Source organism: Typha angustifolia, chromosome 3 (genome assembly GCF_048772165.1).
Source record: "Typha angustifolia cultivar Huaian chromosome 3, ASM4877216v1, whole genome shotgun sequence".
NCBI classification, from domain to species: Eukaryota; Viridiplantae; Streptophyta; class Magnoliopsida; order Poales; family Typhaceae; genus Typha; species Typha angustifolia.
The window spans coordinates 1,151,572-1,173,016 of record NC_133241.1 but is presented as its reverse complement, the minus strand read 5'-3'; the positions used below and the strand labels follow the sequence as shown (position 1 = coordinate 1,173,016).

Sequence of the window (21,445 nt, the reverse complement as noted above, 5' to 3'; positions counted from 1 at the left end):
ATAAGATGTAGCACAAATGGTTTTCAATATGAAAAGGCAGTGTGCCGTGTACTTTGAAGTATATTTCCACTTGTTGGCGCCATGTTTACTTTCTACTTATATTTGGCGCATATTGGACAATAGTTTTTTGTAGATGAAATTTGACCTATCTTTGACAAAAAAAAAGTGTTTTATCCTGTAGACAATCAGTCAACATGCTAACTGATTCTTTGAAGCTGCATATTCTATGTTATACCAGAGATGGTTACAACAGCCCTTCCAAACATTAAGAATCAAAGTAGTGTACTGCAGTTTTCCTTTTGGTTCATTAGCTTTTCTCCGATTACCTCTGGTTAAATTAAGTTTTGGAATCTCGCACATATCTGCACTTATAATTCTTCCGCAGAAGTCAATGAAGTTATTGACAGCATCTAATGCAACTATGTTTCGTGAGTCCAAACTTTTTTATTTGTTTCTCTTACCGACTTAGTTGTAATTAAGTGGAAATGAACGTTCATTATCTGATGGAAATGGAATTATCTTTTAATGCTTGTAAGTAGAACTATGTAGCAATGTTTGAATCTTTTCGAGTTATACATAAAAGTATCAGTAGTAATGACGAAAACCATACTTCAGAAACAGAAGCTTCTTGAGGTTGGAATAAGGATTCATGTAGCAGGAGTCATTACGATTTTATTTACCTTACCTTGCTTTGTAGGACATGTTACTTCTGAAAATTGAAGAATTGAACATTTATAATCGTCTGTTGTTGCACAAAACTATACGACTTCAAGTTTGTAAATTCTTGATGAAATAGTAATCGAAATTGTCTTATAAAAGTTAAGTTCCTTAAAATTTTCCTATGCAAGTATAGAGAGAGTGATTCCTCTTATGTTCATGTCTCCCTCACTGCAGAAAAACTTACTTGGATTTGCACTGTGTTCTAATTCTTAGATGGTAGAATGCAACTGGTTGGATGTGTTTTAACTTTAGACCTTCAGTACTCAAGATTGTGAATCCTGGGACTTGTCATCTGATGCCTGGTTGTTTTCTTACAAAAATTAGCATATATGCACCTACATATACTGTGCAACATCACCCTTTTTCTTTTCATCTTCCTCTGTCACTATGTCTATCTTCTTCAATGTTGATAGATCTAATAATGGTCTTTATCTACTCTCTTTTCTGTTTGAGGTGTTCTAAATTCCATTATTTACATACATATTCCTCGAAAAACCTTATATCATTCAAACATCTTGATATTTTTCTCCTATTAAATGCTTTCATACATTAAGATTTGGACCCATCAAGGCTGTGAATTTGGCTGTACTTTGACAGGGGTTTACTTAAGAGTAAGCTTAATAAGTCATTAATAAGAGGTCGATTTGCACCGTAAACCGAATATATTTACAATTTTACCTTATTACTTAATTTAAGTTTTTTTTGCTGCTTCTCCCAAACTTTTCTGAAATTACCACAAATACCCTTGCATGATTTTAATGATAAGTTTTTATTTAAATATTATTTTATCTTTTTATAATCTGATATTTATTAGTAATAACTAATAAGAAATAAGAGGAGAGGGAACAATTCTTTCTTCTCCAGTAAAACAAACTCCAAAAATTTGGACTCACTTACTTTGGAAGGGATTTACTCGGAGATGGACATTAATTGATATATATATTTTTCTTGAAAATTAATTTGGAAAATATTTATGCAAAACCATATTTATCCGACGTGGCATATGCCTCATCTATTTCGATATTTAAGTTTCAAAGTGGAACTATACGAGTACAAAAGAATTGGCGGGAGACCAAATTACTGCTTTGAGACGGCTAATGTAGCGTCCCTCCGGGTTCATACGGGTCGGATCCATTTGCTTCAATGCATATTAGACCCAATAAAAAAGGGCATATAATATGTATACTATGTATTGTTTTACGGGTCCAGTGAATTGTATTCTTCCGATCCGCACTTGATCCCTTAATCCCCCTCCGATTCCGAACCCGATCCATGAGGGGGGTAATCTAGTCATTTCAAGCACCCCGAGCAGAGCTCGCGCCATTTCTCGTGCAGGAGTGAGAGAGAGAGAGAGAGAGAGAGAGAGAGAGAGACGAAGGCGAGAGACAATGGCGGAGGCGGAGGCGGAGGAGAGTACGAGCAACAGCAACTGGAGGAAAGAGGCGGATTTGAAGCTTCAACGTCTCCACTCCCTCCTCTTCGGTGCCGACCTCGCCCTCGATCGTGGCGACCCCGCCGCCGCACAAACCCTATCCCTCCGCCTCCTCGGCTTCCTGGATTCTCAAACCCTCGCCGCCGGCTCATCCTCTGTCGACGCCTCCTTCGTCGCCCCCATCCGCGCTGCCGCCTCCTCCAAGCTCACCGCCGCCAACCGCGCCCTCGCCCTTGACTCCGATCGGTACTTTCTCTTCCTCTCTTCAACATTTATTTTCCCGAATTTTTTTTATTTTCCGAACTTTTCTCGTCATTTTGGAAGTGATTTTAGTATATAGTATCGAGGCGATGAACAGGGTTGTGAGGTGAGTTTGATGGATATAGATGAAGAGAGAACATTCTTTTGGAAGTGAATCATAGAGTCGAGAATAAACTTGATACGAAGCACGGTTCTGAGCATAAGGGGAATTTTGAACAACCTTGTGATTGTGAGGTTGGTGGATAGAGATGAGGAGAGAAACTAGTGACTACTGATTAGGTCATGTTTTTCTAAATACTTGCTTTGTCAAGTATTGTGTAAATGTTGTTGAAAATATCTGGTGTTCTCTGATGTGAAATAAGTTAACTAAGTTTGTTGGAGTGACTTTTGGGGAATAGAAATAAATTTGAATCAGAGAAGAAGTGCAGACTGACAATGTCCATGAGCCGGTGGTTTTTTACTTCTGGGTAATTCTCGAAATGAAGTGCTTGAATTTGCACAAGTTTGATGTTGGTGAGTAGAGATTAGCAAATAAAGCGGTAATTAGGTCATTTTCCGATATCCTAATCTTATTTACCTATATATATATATATATGAACCAGATCCAATAGGGTTTAGGTTTCCAGTTTACTTAATCTGCTTGCAATTGTAACTATTAACTACCAATTACTATGTTAAGATACCTCGCTGCCATGATGCCTGGGTCATATAATGCATTTTTAGGAGAGACATGCAAAGATTGTCGCATTCTGCTACTAATTGTTGTTTGCAATTTAATATATGCTAATCTAATATTTTTCTAGCTTTGATCATGTTTTCTTCATGAAGCATATATGACCTCAACTATGGATATGTTGAATTCAGCCAGGCATTTGAGCAAGCAAGAAGAGAGGTTGGTAATGTCTTTGTAAAGAGTGGAGATGTTGACATCGAAAAGATTAAGCAGTCAAAGTACTTCCGAGATTTTATTCAGAAGTCAGAAGGGAAAAATGCTGATCAGGTAACATTTTTGTAAAGTTCACTGATCTTGGCAATGATTCTAAAATTGTTTGACCTTATGAGAGAGGATGTTGCTAGAATATGTTTGTTGTTTATTTGTACATTTCATGCCTAATAAATGCTAGCTTGGTGGAATGGGTTTTTACTTGCTTTCTTTGCATTTTACTGGACAAGAATGCAAATGAACCATATCAAAGTTTATAATAATTATTTGACAAATTCTGCTTATACTCGATTACTAATAGCATATTCCTTTTTCTTCTTAAGATTCATCACATATCTTCAAATGACAAGCTGTCAGCTTGTCGAGATTCAACTATCCAGGAAAGTCAGCAATCTAAAGCAAGTGAAGATGATAGCCAACATGAGAAGCTAAGTATCAAGGCGTCAAAACTTATGACACAGACCAAAATAACATCAATATTTGGCAGCAAGCCATCAAAGGCAAATAATAATTCTATTAAGAATCTACTGAATTCAGATAATAGCATCTCTCGGGAGAGCATTGATGTTGAAAATGAGAGTACAACAAATCGGAACTGTTCAAAGACCCCTGTTTATATGCAAGTTGAGGACGATGAAAAACCTCTTGGGTTGACTTTTAAATCAAAACGCCGACATACGGAGTTTACAAGCCCAATTTGTGAACATGCAAAGTCTCCATCAGGCAATGATGAAGCTGAAACTGGTAATGGATTTGTAACTGCAAGGACAAAATTGGTATGCTTCAACTCCTTTAAATTTGTATTTATTACTCTTTGACATACGAACACATAGTATGTGGTTATCTAACTTTTACATATAGAGAATTACTTTTCATTGTTGCATTCACATGCTATGTCATTTCTCTCTGATCACATCCATCAAATTTTCTTCCTTTTTTGCCTTCCCATTAATTCTTTTATATTGTACACTGTCAGAATTTTAGGCAGCATGCATGATATTGAGTGAGATGGCTAAGAAACTTCTTATTTTCTCTTCAATCATCTGTTAGATGTTAGGTTGCCAATAATCTAAAGTTACTATTCTGGGAAAAAAGGCTAAGAAGCTTTTTATTTTCTCTTCAATCATTTTTCTTGTTTCTTCCTTTGTTTTTGCAAAAAGAAGGGCTTCTCCATACGAGGTGCTATTGCCTCTTTGGGAACTGGGGAGGGAAACGAACACGGAAGCATATCCCCCCTAACTAGAAAGAACGTTTGGCATCAAATGGAAGATTTAACTACAAATGCAAACCACCCGATCATTGATCATTATTGCATGCTCTAACTGCACCTTACCTATTCTCACTTGAGCAGTCATTTGGATTATTGTTGGAAATTGCAAATATCTAATTTGTAGCTTCTATATTTAGCTCTAATTCTAAGCCCTAAATAAACTAGTGCAACTTCTTATATGATCTTCACTTCATTTCAAGGAAATCGATGCTCGACAAAGGCATGGGCTGAAGGGTCCTCCAGGTGCTTCTATATCCCCACAAAGTGATAATAACTTGAATATGAGAAATTATGGCATTAGGTCAGGTGGGATTGCTCGTCGTGGATTGCGTGGTAATTTTGTGCCTCCTATTAGAAACAATGGAGGGAATGCAGGTAACATGATCAGCTCACGAATTTCAGGGAAGTGTGATGACACAATGGAAGATTCAACAAGAAAATGGTTGGTAGCAGCATACTCTTTGACAACTGAGCTCTCATAATTAACTACTTTTTATTTTCTGTAAAGTTGTTTAAATGTTACTTATTGCTATAATCAGTAAGTCCCACATTTTTTGGCACGCCGTATGCATTAACAAGCTAAAGCCCAGAGCCCCAGAGGCTGCAGTTTAGAACTATGGTAGTCACTTAATAATTCAAGACGAGTAGAGAGGTCTTGAACCGGACTTTTTTTTTGTTTGATGATTATAGCTTTATTACTATTCTTTTTTGTGGTTTGGAATTTGAGATGAGATTTATCAACTGATGAGTACTAAGTGTTAACTGTTAAGAAAGGAGATAGTCATTGTATATTGTTATCATCTTCCCCAAGATAACATCTTGGATCTCCTTCTTCTAAGACTGTTTTAGGGTTTTGGCATATGGTCTTACATTTGGTTATGGGCTTTATCTGATGTGACCAGAATAGAATGATGTGAGTTAATCCTTGTTGGTTGGACATAGTGATATTGAACTAGTGGAAACTTTTTTTCTATATTCTGATTGAACACCTAATTTCAAGGAGACTTCTCAAGGCTAGGTAAAGCCTAGCATTGGCAACCACCTTCAGCCTACATATTTAGGCCATACTTAATACTGATCTAAATTCTGCAGGACCTATTTAATTGCAAAATTAGATGCTACAATTTTTTCTATCTCAGTATCCCTATTTGTATGAATTTTATGTTGAACTGATCTCAAAACTAAATATGTTGAAGGGTCCATGTATAAAATCTGTTCTAGGTTTGATCCATTCTCTAAATGAAATATGATATAGAAGTTTAACATCAATAAATTATGAAGACAATAGTGAACTTATAGGGATAAAGTGATGCATGGTAGAGGAAAGATGAAGAAGATATATTGGGTAAATCCTCCAAAGAAGACATTACTCTTTAATTTGCATAACTCTAAAAAAATTGTTTATACAATCTATTCAACATTTAGCAGCTCACTATCATAGCTTTAGAAAGTAAACCTCGCATATTCAGAATATACAAAAACCAACCCTTTTATCCATTACGACTCTTTTGATTCAGGTTGAGAGTATGATATTTAGTCCAGAGGAACATTTACTTTCTTAATGACTTACCCATTTGAACTCCTAAACAACGAACTTTAAGTTAGATAAATAACTTTAAGTTTTATGAAAGTTTCAATGCTAAATAAATTTAAACTACAATATGAAAGTAAAAGAAAAGGTATGTTTTAATATCTAATTCTTTTCAAGAGTTAATACAGAGATGGCCACATGGAATGTCTCAATTTGTTTAGGAGAAATCCAAATTGAGAAAAAGAATAGGAAACACAACAAAACAAACTCAGAGAAACATGGATGAAAAAGAAAAATTTAAAGAGATTGAGTGAATTGCTTCAATGGTTAGACTAATTCAAGAGATAATTGTGTTTAAGGAATTTGTTTTCTTGTTCTTTTTTCTTCCATGTTGGACATGCAATCTAATCAATGTATATAAATGACATGATTTCATGGAGCATTTGTACTCAGGGATGCTGTATAGGCATCTGGAAATGTCTCATGTCTATTAGTATTTCTAAGTTCAAATTCAAGTTGTTAGTTGATGTGCAATGTTCATCCTTCAATTTAGTTGCAAAATGAACAATCGTTTATTCCTTCGGTAAACAGCTTAGAGATGCTCTGCGGTCCTGATGGTGAGCTTCCTGAGAAGCTGAGGAATATAGAACCTCGTCTTATTGAACATATTAGTAATGAGATAATGGATAAAGACCCTAATGTTCGTTGGGATGACATAGGTAAACATCTAATAATTTTTGCGTTTTCACTATGTTACACATTCTCATCCTATCTTTCAATAGCTGGTCTGGAGCATGCAAAGAAATGTGTTACAGAGATGGTTATATGGCCTCTTTTACGTCCTGACATATTTCGTGGCTGTCGTTCTCCTGGAAGAGGTCTACTCCTGTTTGGTCCTCCCGTATGTACTTTTCTCTTCCACTAATATGGCTTGCTTTCAATTAGTTCACTAATTGAAGATATTCAAGTGGTTCTACTCTTTGGCTTAGGGGACAGGCAAAACAATGATTGGTAAAGCAATTGCTGGAGAGGCCAAGGCGACTTTTTTCTATATATCTGCCAGTTCATTGACAAGCAAATGGGTTCATATTCCTGCAATACTTTGTTTTTTAATTTTGAGAAAAGCTTCCTGTACTTGTAATTCTGCCTAAGTTAAATATGCAGCATACATTTCTTAGTAGAAAGGAAAAAAAAAAAACAGTCAGATCTGGAAGAAAACTCATTGTTCTTCATATAACTGATCAGAATTGGGGCCGTCAATCTTCATCTAACAGAGTGTTTTTTGTTTTTCAAAATAAAAGAATGGATACAGAATTAGATACAAGATACTTCAGAATATCTCTTATAAATTGCATTAAGTTGCCGATTGAAATTTAAGATGGACTTTATGTGGATCTATACAATTCATTTTTCTTTTTCTCTCCATTTGTTTTGTTTCTACTTGTAGGCTGCTAAATATGGTTGACACAATAGTGCTGTTATAATCACTCTCTCCCTGGATATTCATTGACTATGTATTTATTTATTCTACGCCTAACCATGTTAGAGGCTATTGCCTTTGTATTCACAGAAGATTAGTTAGTTATTTGTACTCTAGAGTTGTGAATAAAAGTTGCTTCTCCCTTTGATTTGGATTTGGTTAATCTTTACCATCAAAACCTAGTTCTCTGAATATGCATTAAATATGGTTTCCTTGGTAGCTAGACAGAATAGAATAAGCTACTTCCGGTTTCATTATATGGATTAGAAAGTGGTTACTGTCATTGACAAACCAAACTTGGATAAGAAATTAAGCATGTCCCATGTAAATCGCATGCATACCCCCTGTGTTCTGGATGCATGCATGTCATAGTATTCACAGAGAACAATGATAAGCAAGGGATATTCTCTTCAGTAAATGTTAGCATGGAAAATCCTTAGCTAACTTGGAGCTATAAATTTATATTTCACAGCCATATGGTTGTTATCCTAGACAGGATTTAAAGCTGCTATTGTTCAAACTGTTAGTGTCAATATATCATTCACACAACTTGCTAACTTCACTGGTTGCCGCAGATTGGTGAGGGTGAAAAGCTCGTGAGAGCACTCTTTGGGGTTGCTAGCTGTCGTCAGCCTGCTGTGATATTTGTAGATGAGATAGACTCATTACTCTCTCAGGTACTGTCTGTTGAATTTATCACATTTTATCTGAAGGTACTTTTGGTTGACAATATCGGTTATTAGTGCAGCGTAAGTCCGAAGGTGAACATGAATCAAGCAGGAGGCTTAAAACACAATTTCTGATTGAGATGGAAGGTTTTGACAGCGGAAATGAACAAATTTTGCTCATAGGTAGTTGATGTACTCAATCGCATTGTTTTTCTAGGCATTCATTTATTGACATATCAAAAACTAGTGGCAATTAGTATGATTAGATGAATGGTTGATGGATAACATCAATGTCGGGTCTAATTTTTAGGCTAGTGTTGCAGGCAAGGAAATACTGGATATTACTTCTACAATTTCTGTAGCTACTACACATTAATGTCCTTGACAAATTTCTATGTTTTCTTTTACATTCTTTAAGAATAACAGAATCCAGCATCTATAAGAGAATGGAGCAATAGGTGTCTAGGTGGTAGTTTCAGCATTTCAGATATTGCAGTGAACTCTTTTTTATTTTTGTCTTTTGAGAAACAATAGGAGCTACTAATAGACCTCAGGAGCTTGATGAAGCAGCACGTAGGCGACTAACAAAGCGACTATACATCCCTCTCCCTTCCTCAGGTGAGATCTACTCTTTTTTTTCTATTCTTTCTGAACATATTCTGAAAGATCTATAAGCTACTCTATCTTTGCTTTTGAAGAGGCAAGAGCTTGGATCATACGTAATCTATTGGAGAAGGATGGACTTTTCAGGCTTTCTGAGGACGACACTGTTGCCATCTGCAAGTTAACCGAAGGTGCCTCTCATCTTTCATCTGTGTAGCAACTCAAGGAGAACTATTCACTACTCTATAAGATCCTTTAAGTGATATTGCCCAGATTCAAGTACCTTTTTGGTGTTTCCAGGTTATTCAGGATCTGACATGAAGAATCTTGTGAAAGATGCTTCTATGGGTCCACTTAGAGAAGCCCTTCAACAAGGTATTGAGATTACAAAGCTTAGAAAGGAGGACATGCGGCCAGTGACTCTTAAGGTAGAAAAGATTTATTGACTGCATCAGTAGGTTAACCCTAATCATTAATCCTGTAGAATTGATGCAACTTCTAACTCCCACTGTGTAGGACTTTGAGAATGCATTGCAGGAGGTGAGGCCTTCTGTTTCCTTGAATGAGTTGGGCACCTACGAAGAGTGGAATAGACAATTTGGGAGCTTATCGATCTAGTTGCCATTAACATTTTAAGCTACGCAATTTGTAACTAGTAACTCAGAGCCATCGTAATGAAATTAATGCTTTTGTCTAATTTTTTTATATTATAGTATTATTTCCTTTGTCTCCGACAAGCCAATCTAGATGATTTTCTTATCCAGTGCCCATAATATTGTTGTTCTAAACAGAGATAAATGCCTTGTATCTTTTGATTTCCAGATAGGGAGAGATAAGTGTTTTGTCTATTGTTTGATTCCAAGAAGTTTATTCCTGGTAAAAGCAAATATGTCTGGTCGTCACATAACACAGCTTTTGAGACATGAGAACGAAGGAAACTGTTAAAAGAAGGATGGGAAACCCATTGCTTGTAGAGTTTATGGTACGAGGATACAGTATATGCCAGACTGACCTATGCAGACTTGTTTTGGTCCTTTCCCTTGATTCCTTACGATTTATTGGCAATGCTTCAAATTTCATAGTGTACTTGGGAGATTTGGAGTGTAAAAATCAGACAGTTCATTGGAAATACCGTAACAAGTGATTGCATTTGCTCACTGTTCTGATGTTTCCGACTTCAGTATGTCTATCGCAATTTCATAATTTATTTCTTTGTTTCCTAATTGAAAGGAACGATTAACTATTTCATTTAATCTAGTTCAAGATTGAAGCTGCTCGTACCTCAGCTGCTTTGTTATGCCTCTTTTCTGGAATTCTTGATTTATATAAATGCAATTGACAAAACAGCGTGATGTAATAATCACTTCATTATAGACAATCAAATAATCTTTTTTTTTCTCTGTTATTATGTATTCATCCCAGGATAATACTTTTATCAAGAATCATAATTTCTTTCACAATGAACCTACTATTCATTCCCAAGGCTTTGCCCATGAGCTGGTGAACTAAGCCCAAGCTTGAACTGAGCTGAGCTCAAACTGAGTCAGACTAAGCCCAAGCCTGAATTAAATATATTTTTAAATTGAACTCGAGCTAAGTTGGATCGAGTCCGAGTTGAGCCCAAATTTAAAACTAGGCTATTTTCAAATCAAACTGAAGTAAGCATATTATTCAAGCTCAGCCGGACTGAGCCCAAGCTGCCAAAGCTTAAAACAAGAGAACTATTTAATATATATATATATATATATATATATATATATATATATTTGGCTTTTGGCCATTTAACTCCATAAATGCCAATTCGTCACTCAACCAGTCAACCTCAACAGGAACCATCTTAAAAACCCCAAAGCCTCACTTTCTGTTTACGTCTTCCAATCTATTCCTTGGAACTTACTCAAACGTGGAAATGTCGCCTAGTCGGTATAGAATCTAAAGTTAAAAACATAAACCGCCAAGATCCAAGACATTGCTATCAAAACCCCTGTTTTGATACAGAGTGCATAACCATGGGCGCAAAGACCACCAGCACACCAGAAACTACAACTTGCATCATCCCATTGATCGAAATTGACCCAATAAGACACAATAAAACAAGCTCACATTTCAACGATAAAGGTGATTGATGAACTACTTATATATTAATTATTATAAGATCAGATAACCACACGCCTCCAATAGCAATATTATCTCATATCAAGTGGTGCTCTTGGAACTGACGATATTTTGTCATCAAACTGTCACATGTCTCCAGCGAGCAACCCTCATCATCTAAATCACGCATAATAAAGTCAGAAGTTGGACTAATGTTTTGGCCTTTGTGAGTATGAGATCAAACTTTCTCTTTCCTTTTCTTTTGAGGATCAACTGAGTGATGTTATTCTTCTCGGTGTAGTAGCTGTATGATGCTGCACGTATAGTAGGAAGTCCAAATAGATGATGTGTGTGCTTACGTAAACACTCTCCACATGCATGCAAATTCTTTTATTTTTTTTAATGCCTACGTCTTGTTAAAAATTTCTAGACACATTTATTATAAATTAATCTCTCTTTTTTGAAGGAAAAGATGAATTTGTATTCCATCACAGATGCCATTTGCAATCCTTGTTCACACCAACACTTTTAAACTCTCTATATGCACTTGCTCATCATTAAAACAAAATCATGATGTTGGAAAGAGAATAGTGTACAAGGTTATTATTCAACTTGATACCTTAATGGTGAAGTGGAATTATGTAAATGACTAGGCTAGTTTCTTTTTTTCGTTTACGGATTTTTATATAATTGCCATTGAAATTTTTTAAACATCATAATTATCACTGCTTATTTCAAAATATTATAATTACCACTGAAATTACTGTGCTTTTTCAAAATTATCATTCCGTTAGTTAAATCTAATTAATCATATATAAAAATCTTTATTATTATTATTATTATTATTATAAATTGATATATTAATAGGTAATATTTCTTGATCATAATATAAAAACAGACAATGTTGACAAATTTAACCTAACCTTTTTGACTTCTATTGCTGACTTAATCACAAAACTAATCTGAGTTTTTATCCATGTTGGACCAGTAGGGTCTAGTTGGTTTCTCTCTTAAGGTCTCTCTTGTTACTTAGCATCTCTTCCAAGTGGGAAGCAGCTGGTAGTAGTAATAGATGATGTGTGTGCTGACGATAATCACACTTGAATAAGATTGCAGTTGGCTAAGTGGAGAGATTCAGTTGCATGGATTCTTCTTTTAGTGCTCAATTATTGTTAAAACTCATTAGATTATATAGATTAATTATACCTACAATTTTCATATAGATCCCATCACATATATATATATATATATTCTTTAATGACACTACGACTCCTAATTATTTTAGTCATAATTTTTTATATTTTAAATGAGGGTAAAATCATTTTCATGGTGTCTAACATTGATCATGTTGTAGTCACTTAGATATTTATCTTAATGAAAAGAAATTAAACAGATAATTAGCGAAATGATCACGAGGTTAAAGCATCACAAAAGATAAACAAGGGAGTTCGTACTTGGCATTCTATAATTGGCTGCATAGAAGCTTTTGGATCTTTGCTTTCTTGTCGTCCTTTTCTTGTTTATTATTATTATTAGATCTCATAATAATAGATACCAACTGCAAACCACGTTCACACACTAACACTAAGAAAATACTCTGGATTAAATTTAAATTAACATCGTAAGAATATCCAATTAAGTAGAAATATTTAATTTCTAAAATAATTAAAATATCATTATTTCTAAAATAATTAAAATGCCTTTAGTATGACTTGGTTGATGATATTTTCGTAAGTTTTTTAGTATAGTTAACTCAATTCAGAAGTTTAGTTAAGTTTAATTAACAAATATAACAGCAGGATACTTTCTGTACATATTCGCTAAATTATAAAACTTAATTTGCAAATAGTAAAAATATAGGGCGGAAACTATAATTTCATCGAAAGACATAGTATTATATACAAATTTCTCTTATCTTAATTAACATATAAGCCTAGGTATACTTGAATTCAACACTTTCTAAGCCTGAGCAGTCCGAACCTAGCTAATATTTTATTTGTTAAACTTTTATAAATAATAAGCCCGAAAGCTAACTATAAGCTGGATAAAAAAAGTTAAACTCCAGCTATATATACATTAGATAAAATAATATACCATTCCACTGAAAAACTCACAGAATATAAAACCTACGTCCACTATAAGATTCAAATTGACAAAAATAAAATTAGTTCAGATTGGCAGTAGTTAGTATGGCTTCTTCAATAGTGTGGAAGATTATTTTGTTTGAATCTTTCTAGGTTTAGGAAAAAAAAAGAAAAAAAAAATCCGGCGGTTGCTGTCACGTGAGTGGCACGTGACTCTCCGCTGCTTCCTTTAAAAGGCCGTTGCCTGCCGCCATTAGCCGCTCAAGAGTCAGGCAGAGAGAGAGAGAGAGAGAGAGAGAGAGAGAGAGAGAGAGAGAGAGAGAGAGAGAGAGAGAGAGAGAGAGAGAGAGAGAGAGAATGGAAGGGTTGAGAGGTCCCTCAGATTATTCTCAAGAGCCTACTCGTCACCCATCACTCAGAATCAATGCAAAGGTGAACTTGTCTTCTACTCTTGAATTACAAGCAAGGATAGCAGAAGTATTAGCGATCATTTACTTCTCATTGATTAAACTAAGTGATGGTAAAAAGTATTAGCTCAGATATCTAACCTAATTATCGACGAGAGCTGTATCTCATTTTTAATTTATAACAAAGATATAGAGTGACCATTAGACTTGCCATCAAAGGTTTGGAATAAGAATCTTTTCATTTCGTATCCTATATTGTTTATTTAGTTCAACTATTACTTTTTGATTAAATCATAGAAAGGAACCCACCTAGATGTTTCTGGAAAAATTTAAGGATAATATATATGGGTTGTTTTGGTTATTGTATTAGAAGTACAGGGTTAATGAGTTAAGCCACAATCAACACATAAAGGTGGCAGGGTGTAAATTGGTAATAAATGCCTCTAAAATTTGAACCCTTAACTGGGTATTCAATCTCCTCAAGAAAAGATTTGAATCTTTTCGTTGAAAGTTCCTTCTTTGATCTGTTTGTTTGCAGACGCCCTTCAATGCTGAGGCAACTCGGGATGATCTCATCGCCTCCTACATCACCCCCGTCGATTTCTTCTTCAAGAGGAACCATGGGCCCATCCCAATTGTTGATGACATCAATAGGTTGCTTTGCATCTATAATCTCTGCTCAAAATCAAATTTTTAAACCTGAACAGCTGATTATTTTGGGTTTCTTTTGTCTACAGTTACTATGTCTCCGTTGGTGGCCTGTTGGAGAATCCAAAGCAGCTCTCTTTAGCTGACATCAAGTAAGTGATGCATCTGGGATGACCTCTTGCTTGATGGTATAGCTGAAACTATTGTAACTTATTTTTGCAGGAAATTGCCCAAATACAATGTTACTGCCACTTTGCAGGTAAGTTTTTGGGCAATCCAGTGGTTGGTTTTTGGTGGAAATTATTGTGTAATAGAAATGGCTTGACATGTTTGAGGGTGTTCAGTGTGCAGGTAATAGGAGGACAGAAATGAGCAAGACAAGGACTGTGAGAGGCGTCGGTTGGGATGTCGCTGCTGTCAGCAATGGTTAGAATGCTCTCATTGTGTTTCTTAGTTTGATTCATGTTTATAACAATTTGCATCTTTTGACCTCTTCTTATGCGTAATTCAGGTCTAGAAAAAAGAATTTGAATGATAGAAATAACACGTAAGTATGAATTGACAAATCCACCTATCTGAACCTACAAACCTGATTTTTAGCTGGTTATACTGCCAGGGAATCTTAGTTTTATCTACCACACACATAAAGAATATGTTTATATGTGATACCATTCCTATGTTTCATTTTAGACTTGATTATTGACTAAATTGCGAAACCAACAAGGTGCAAAATCACAACTATTCAGGGTTGGTAATGTGGATCCTTTTTCTTTTCCCCCCATTTGACTCTATTTAATGCAAGGCTTTTCATTAAAGTAAGCATCAGTTTCTAAATCTTCTTAATATCGTATTTATATTCTCTTCAGATTTTCAACTTGTCTTTTAAGTTTTAACTATTCAAATTGGAGCTATGTTTCATCAAAAATTATACATAACCATTCCAGCTATCTGGGGAGGAGCCAAGTTAGCAGATGTTCTTGAGCTTGTTGGGATATCCAACCACACTGCAGTGACACCATCAGGAGGAAAGCATGTCGAGTTCATCAGCGTTGATAATTGTGTCGTGCGTTTCTTGAAACTATTTCTCTCTGAAAGAAACATGATACATCAGCTTCTTTTCTTTCTCTTTATGGGTGGAACTTCCCTACTAATTCGTCTTTGTCATCTACATTCACTAGGAGGAACATGGTGGACCTTACAAGGCATCGATTGCCCTTGACCAAGCGACAAATCCTGCAGCGGATGTCTTACTGGCATATGAAATGAATGGCGAGGTAGGCAAAACAACTCATCTTGGTATCATCCATTGCATTTTGGAGTACCATAATTACAGTAGATGGTTGGTTAAGAACGAAGGTAAATGATATCAGGCGGGATATCTTTCTTATATCTTACATATCCATGTGATACGAGAATCTTGTTTTTCATTTTCATTTCTGAGAAATATATACGATTGATTCTTCTGTCACCCATGTCTGTATTTTGTCTGTTAATTTTGACATCAGTCAAAGATCAGTCAAATTTCATATTAATTGCCATTCATATTAATTGCAATTCCACTCTGATGTTGCTTTGTCAAGGTAATCAATCGTGACCATGGATACCCACTACGTGTGGTTGTTCCTGGAGTTATTGGTGCACGCTCTGTTAAATGGTTGGATCGAATTGACATAATTGAGGAAGAATGCCAGGTGAGTTTATCTTCAGAGTAGAGACAAAATTCACCCAGAAATCTAAGAACTTATATTGTTCTTTCATGAATGAAGGGATTCTTTATGCAAAAAGACTACAAAATGTTTCCCCCTACAGTTGATTGGGATAATATCATCTGGTCAACCAGGAAGCCCCAAATGGATTTTCCTGTCCAGGTATCTTTGAGCTATTATAATTTTGTAAATTACCTTTTGATTTTTTAAGTTCTAAATTTCATTTCGAGAAGAGAAAATGGCATCTCAGGAAATGTGTGCAAGAATTCTATCTTAAACAAATTTCATTGTTGAAAGTCATGGGTCAAATAAGATCTTGTAGACAAGAATGTTTTTGTCCCTTTTTTGGTTAAGGTGTTTAATATCATATATCCTACTTGCTGGGGGACAGTTCGAGTTGGACATCACTAATGACTAACCATCTTGGATTACCTTTCTTTCATTTTCTCTAACTTAAAAGCACATAAAGTTTTTGTTCACATCTGGTAATTTAGGAGATTTGAGCCTTCTATGTAAGTCTGAATGCTATAAATTATGCCATTGACAATATCATGTTGCTATTAGAGCATTAATCTAGAAATATATACTCGATGCATCAGTAAAGATCAATGCAAGTATGTAGATTGGGAAGCAAAGAGAACTTGAAGAAAAATATACAAGCAATGAAATGATCATGCTGGTGAGTCAAGAGATAATATGGCTTTCAAGGAAAATTATGTACATAATTTGGTTGATGGACATATAGATCCTCGCCACCAAGTGAACATGCAAATTAGAAGAAGATGTCCACAGAAGAATGCACAAACTGAAATCACTAATTTTATGTAGTATTAGTCTAGATGATGCCAGTAGATGAAAATTATCAGATGAATAGTCTTCCATTTTGTTGTATTTGCTTAATGGTAATGTGCTCATATAACATATATTTGTCGATGCAACCACCTGCGTTCTTTGTTTTCTCAGAAAAACAAACCACCTGTTGAAGTTAAATTTACAGAAAACATATCTGATACTGGGCACTCTTATCTTTTTTCACACTTTATTTGTGATCCTACAGAGTGCCATCTGTTCTTTTAAGGATGAAGATGTTGTTAAGCAAGGAAAAGTGAGTAAACCTTCCCAATTATATCTTCTTGTCTATTGGCTCGTGAAAGTGCAAAGACCTAATGATTTTTCATATTCTTTGCGTCACAGGTCACTATTGCTGGATATGCAGTGTCTGGAGGTGGACGTGGCATTGAGAGAGTTGATATATCTGTTGATGGGGGAAAGACTTGGTTGGAAGCTCACAGGTTTCAGAAAACTGATGTTCCATATGTCTCTGGTGATACAAGCAGCGATAAATGGGCATGGGTTTTCTTCAAGGCTGATGTTGAGATATCAGGAGATGCCGAAATTATTGCAAAAGCGGTATGCATTTCTATTAACTGTTTTTAGTTTCAGTGAACTATCACCTGTTAATGCCTAATCCTCTTCCCTACTAAATTCAGTTAAATGGGATATTATTATCTTTTACATGTATCAGAACCCAGAGATACATACTTCTGAACACAGCACATTGCTCTGATTCAAGCATTTGAAACTTCTCATTACACATCATTTTGGGTCCTCTTTACACATCATTATGAAACACCTCTGGAGTGTTGGAGAGTAGATATATGGAATTAGTTTCGGCTTTTGCCGCTTAACATGATTACTTGCTTCCTATTAAATGGAGTAATTCTTTGTTGCTGCTCTCAAACAGATTTTAATTTTGCCATTGCTGAATGAAGCAAAATACTGTTCCACTTAAGATGGCAGCTTCTGCAAAACATGCTAGGTGTTCCTTGTATCATCAAATTTGCCCTGTTGCATCATAAACATTTACATCTGGGAGATCTTATCTTATGGGCTATTGCTATAGATTAACTTAATTACGTAGTTGAATTTTATATAAAAATCCTTTGTCCTGCATCTTAGGTTGTACAGGGTTTTATTTTTTGTTAATAAATTTCGCTCATGTGCAGGTTGATTCCAGTGCAAATGTCCAACCTGAAAGCATAGGGGCCATATGGAACCTGAGAGGTATACTGAACACATCGTGGCATCACATTCGCCTGCAAGTTGCTTAGTAAGCAACTATATCTTATGGTGTCAGAAAGAACCAAGAGCATGCACAGAAAAATAGTTGCATCTTGTATTCATCTGCTGTCTTGTAATAAAGAAAATAACACTTATCTAGTTCAGCTTAGTAGTTTTAGTACTCATTATGTGTGTGGAGATAGATCAATCTTCGTTGATCAAAGAATCGATAGCAAGATGCGCGATTGCTATTATTGCCTTGTTCTCTTATATTGCTGCTATAATCATATGTTTTTTGGTCGATTCTTTGCCTCTGAGGTGCCATTTGTTTTCTTACGTCGTGCCATTTTTTCTGCAAGATATTAATGACAGTGGAGTTTGCTAACCAAAATATGGTCATGGTTAAGATTGCTTTTTCATTTTTACCAGATAACTTGCAAAAAAATGAGACTATCAATCTGATAATGTTGAATACTCAACCTACAGGATTTAGACTTTAAATCAGGCTATATACAGGAGCAGCATTCACCTATATTGAGGTTAACTGTCAATAGAAATCTGGCAAGAGATCAGATAAAATTCTTTCAAAAGACAGACTACTAGATTGCTCGTTTCCTTGTTTCAATTGAATTCATGCTGAGACAAATTGTTTTACCAATCTGAACAATGTGCATTAACTTGAAGAAAAAAATGTTTAACTGCTCTAAAAATGGTTGAATATAATCTTCTGAAAGTAAAACATAATGCAGTAAATGCTGCTTGTTTGCCTACAGAGAAAAAATGATGCACATTTGAAACAGCTCTTAGATAGCGCATCAAGTTGTCAGGTTATTTCTTCTCTCCATCTTTATCTGGTAAGGTCAAAAGAGAATAACTGCTTATGATTTATCCATGAACATACCCAAAACAGCATCATTCCTTACCTGACAGAACACATCAAAGTAGCACTAATGTACCTATCTATACATTCAAACCTTGTATAATGTAGCATTTTATTGTGTAAATTTCCTACGTTGATCAACAGTGAGAAGTCCAAATTTGAAATGTCTAGTATTTGAGATCAAGTAATAGACTAGTGCTTAAACACGCTGATGCTTGGCTAAATACAAGGTCTTTTCCCAATCACAGAATAAAGCAATTATGAAATCTATATTGTACAACCAGCACTTAAATTGATGACTTGCAGCAATTATCCAACTCATGTCACAAAAGAACATCAACTTTTATGAGCAATGAAAAGAACACCTTGGATTAGTGCCACTTACAAGAACTTTAACTTGACACTTTCCGATATTATCCTCATCGCTGTATTAAAAAAGTCAGCATCCATGCCAAACATTTATTGAAATCAAAAGTCGATGTACAAAGCTAACAATTTGAGATATCAAAATCAATAATATCTTACAGTCCTCCAGTCTCAAAGCTATATTTGGCATGACAGCAAAGAATACATTTAGTCCTTTTCTTTCCCTTTTTTTGCTGTCATCTTCAACCAAAAAGGCAATTAGATGAGCAATTCCTATATCATGATGCAGCAATCTTTCAGCTACCTTCTAGTTAAGCCACATGTACTCAGGAAGGCGAACTGAATCAATCAACTATCACCATCCACAGCTTTGTCCAGGAATCTTTTTCAATTTTCCCTCCCTCATCACTCTCCTCAACCTGACAACATCTTCCCATCTCCCTACCTCTGCGTACATATTGGAAAGAACAATATGAACCCCGTGGTTACCAGGTTCCACTTTGAGGATCTCCTTCACTACCCTCTCCGCAATCTCGATATTCCCATGATTCTTACAAGCTGTGAGCAAAGCTCCCAAAACAACCACGTCTGCTTCCCACTTCATTCCCTTGATCAAATCGTCAGCCTCAATTAATCTTCCACTCCGCCCAAGAAGATCAACCATGCAACCATAGTGCTCTACCTTTGGTTCTATTCCATAATTCTTCTTCATCGAATCGAAAATCCCTCTACCCACATCAAGAAAACCGGCATGGCAACAAGCTGACAATACACCCACAAAAGTAACATCATTTGGTTGGACTTGCATCTTCTCCAGCTCTTGGAAAAGCTCAAGAGCATCCTTAGCATGACCATGGTGAGCCAGGCCACAGATTACCGCATTCCATGTAGCAGTGTTCTTCTCAGGCATTTCCCTGAACAATCTCAATGCATCTGAAATCGCACCATTCTTTGCATACATATCGACTAAAGCTGTTCCAAGAATCACTCCCATTGCGATCCCCTTCTCCTTGATAAACAAGTGAATCTGCTTCCCTAATTCCAACCCGCCTGATCGAGCGCAAGCCGAGAGAACTGATGCAAGGGTCGCGTCACAAGGTTCAATTCCAACTTCTATCATCCCATCAAAAAGCTGTAAAGCTTCTTCAGAACGAAAATTCTGAGCGTACCCACTAACCATCGTCGTCCACAGAATCAAATTCTTTTCAGGAGCATCATCGAACACCTGGCGTGCATAATCAAGAAGGCCACAAGACGCATAACAACGGACCAACCCGTTGATCACATACAAATCTACATCCAACCCATGTTTCAGAACATGGGAATGAACCTGCCTACCAACTAGGAAAGGTTGGAAATTGACGCAGGCCTTGAGGAGGAAAGGGAAGGTGTGCTTCCCAGGAGAAAGGCCGAGCCTTTGCATCTTGACGTAGAGAAGGACGGCGTCGGACGGGGCGGGGCTGTCGGCAAGGGCGCGGATGAGGGTGTTCCACATGAAGGAGTTAGGTTCTTCGACGTGGGCGAAGAGGCGGCGGGCATAGGAGAGGTCACCGGAGGGGGAGAGGGCGGAGAAGGAAAGGAGGCGGCTGGCGGCGTAGTTGTCATGGACGCGGCCGGAGACGAGCATTTGGGCGTGGACTTGCTTGAGCTGCGACATGGAGGAGCAGCGGTCGGCGAGGAGGGAGAGAGGTGGGGGTTTGAAGGGTTTGGGAGGAGGTGATGGTGGGGAAGTTATCGGGGTGATAAAATGGTGGAAGCGTTTGAGGAGGGAGGTAAGTTTTCGCATGAAGAGGTGTAGAAAGGTAGAGAAAGAAGATTTGAGATTTATTTTTGGCGGTTAGGTAGTTTAAATAGTAGTTGCTCGTTTGAGAACGGGGTAGGCTTGAATAATTTTAAAGCTTTTTTTAATTCATAAATAAAATTCTTTATATAAAGAATTCAGAGAGTGCCATTTCCTTCAATTTTCAGTTCTATATGGATTGGGTCATGATTTTTTATTGATCAAATTTTTTAATTTTGTCATTTAATCGTCTCCTTGGAAGAGTTCTATATTTGCGCTCGAATACACAGGACTCTATATTATTATTTATTTAATATATATATATATTCTAAATCATTTAATAAGTCATCTTAATATTATTATTTTTTAATAAAAAATATTGATTATAAAACTCTCGTCGATAGCTTTATAATAAGACTAATATTCAATAGTTTCAAAAATAATTTTAATTACTATTTTTTAATTAAAAATATTAAAATTATATTACACAAAATAAAAATAATTTTGATGG

The 21,445-nt window shown here is 36.0% G+C and overlaps 3 protein-coding genes across 3 annotated transcripts; 2 read left to right on the top strand and 1 right to left on the bottom strand.

The window, feature by feature from the left end:
• The first annotated feature begins 2,057 nt into the window (after nucleotides 1-2,057).
• Nucleotides 2,058-10,020, top strand: LOC140778288 (ATPase family AAA domain-containing protein FIGL1). Its single transcript, XM_073122933.1, has 13 exons — nucleotides 2,058-2,398; nucleotides 3,278-3,413; nucleotides 3,680-4,132; nucleotides 4,827-5,068; nucleotides 6,749-6,876; nucleotides 6,940-7,058; nucleotides 7,147-7,239; nucleotides 8,213-8,314; nucleotides 8,386-8,488; nucleotides 8,840-8,923; nucleotides 9,004-9,099; nucleotides 9,209-9,336; nucleotides 9,425-10,020. The coding sequence occupies exons 1-13, from the start codon at nucleotides 2,109-2,111 to the stop codon at nucleotides 9,524-9,526; spliced, it is 2,076 nt and encodes a 691-aa protein (XP_072979034.1). The 5' UTR covers nucleotides 2,058-2,108; the 3' UTR covers nucleotides 9,527-10,020.
• Nucleotides 10,021-13,400: 3,380 nt separating this feature from the next.
• LOC140778298 (sulfite oxidase-like) lies at nucleotides 13,401-18,209 on the top strand. The gene is made up of 12 exons (XM_073122943.1): nucleotides 13,401-13,518; nucleotides 14,032-14,147; nucleotides 14,231-14,293; nucleotides 14,364-14,400; nucleotides 14,486-14,567; nucleotides 15,086-15,204; nucleotides 15,320-15,415; nucleotides 15,722-15,832; nucleotides 15,908-16,009; nucleotides 16,905-16,952; nucleotides 17,042-17,257; nucleotides 17,854-18,209. Exons 1-12 carry the CDS (start codon nucleotides 13,444-13,446, stop codon nucleotides 17,956-17,958), a joined length of 1,170 nt encoding a protein of 389 aa, XP_072979044.1. The 5' UTR covers nucleotides 13,401-13,443; the 3' UTR covers nucleotides 17,959-18,209.
• Nucleotides 18,210-19,124: 915 nt separating this feature from the next.
• Nucleotides 19,125-20,943, bottom strand: LOC140758231 (pentatricopeptide repeat-containing protein At5g56310-like). Its single transcript, XM_073094329.1, has one exon. It carries the CDS (start codon nucleotides 20,938-20,940, stop codon nucleotides 19,510-19,512), a length of 1,431 nt encoding a protein of 476 aa, XP_072950430.1. The 5' UTR covers nucleotides 20,941-20,943; the 3' UTR covers nucleotides 19,125-19,509.
• Between the last annotated feature and the right edge of the window lie 502 nt (nucleotides 20,944-21,445).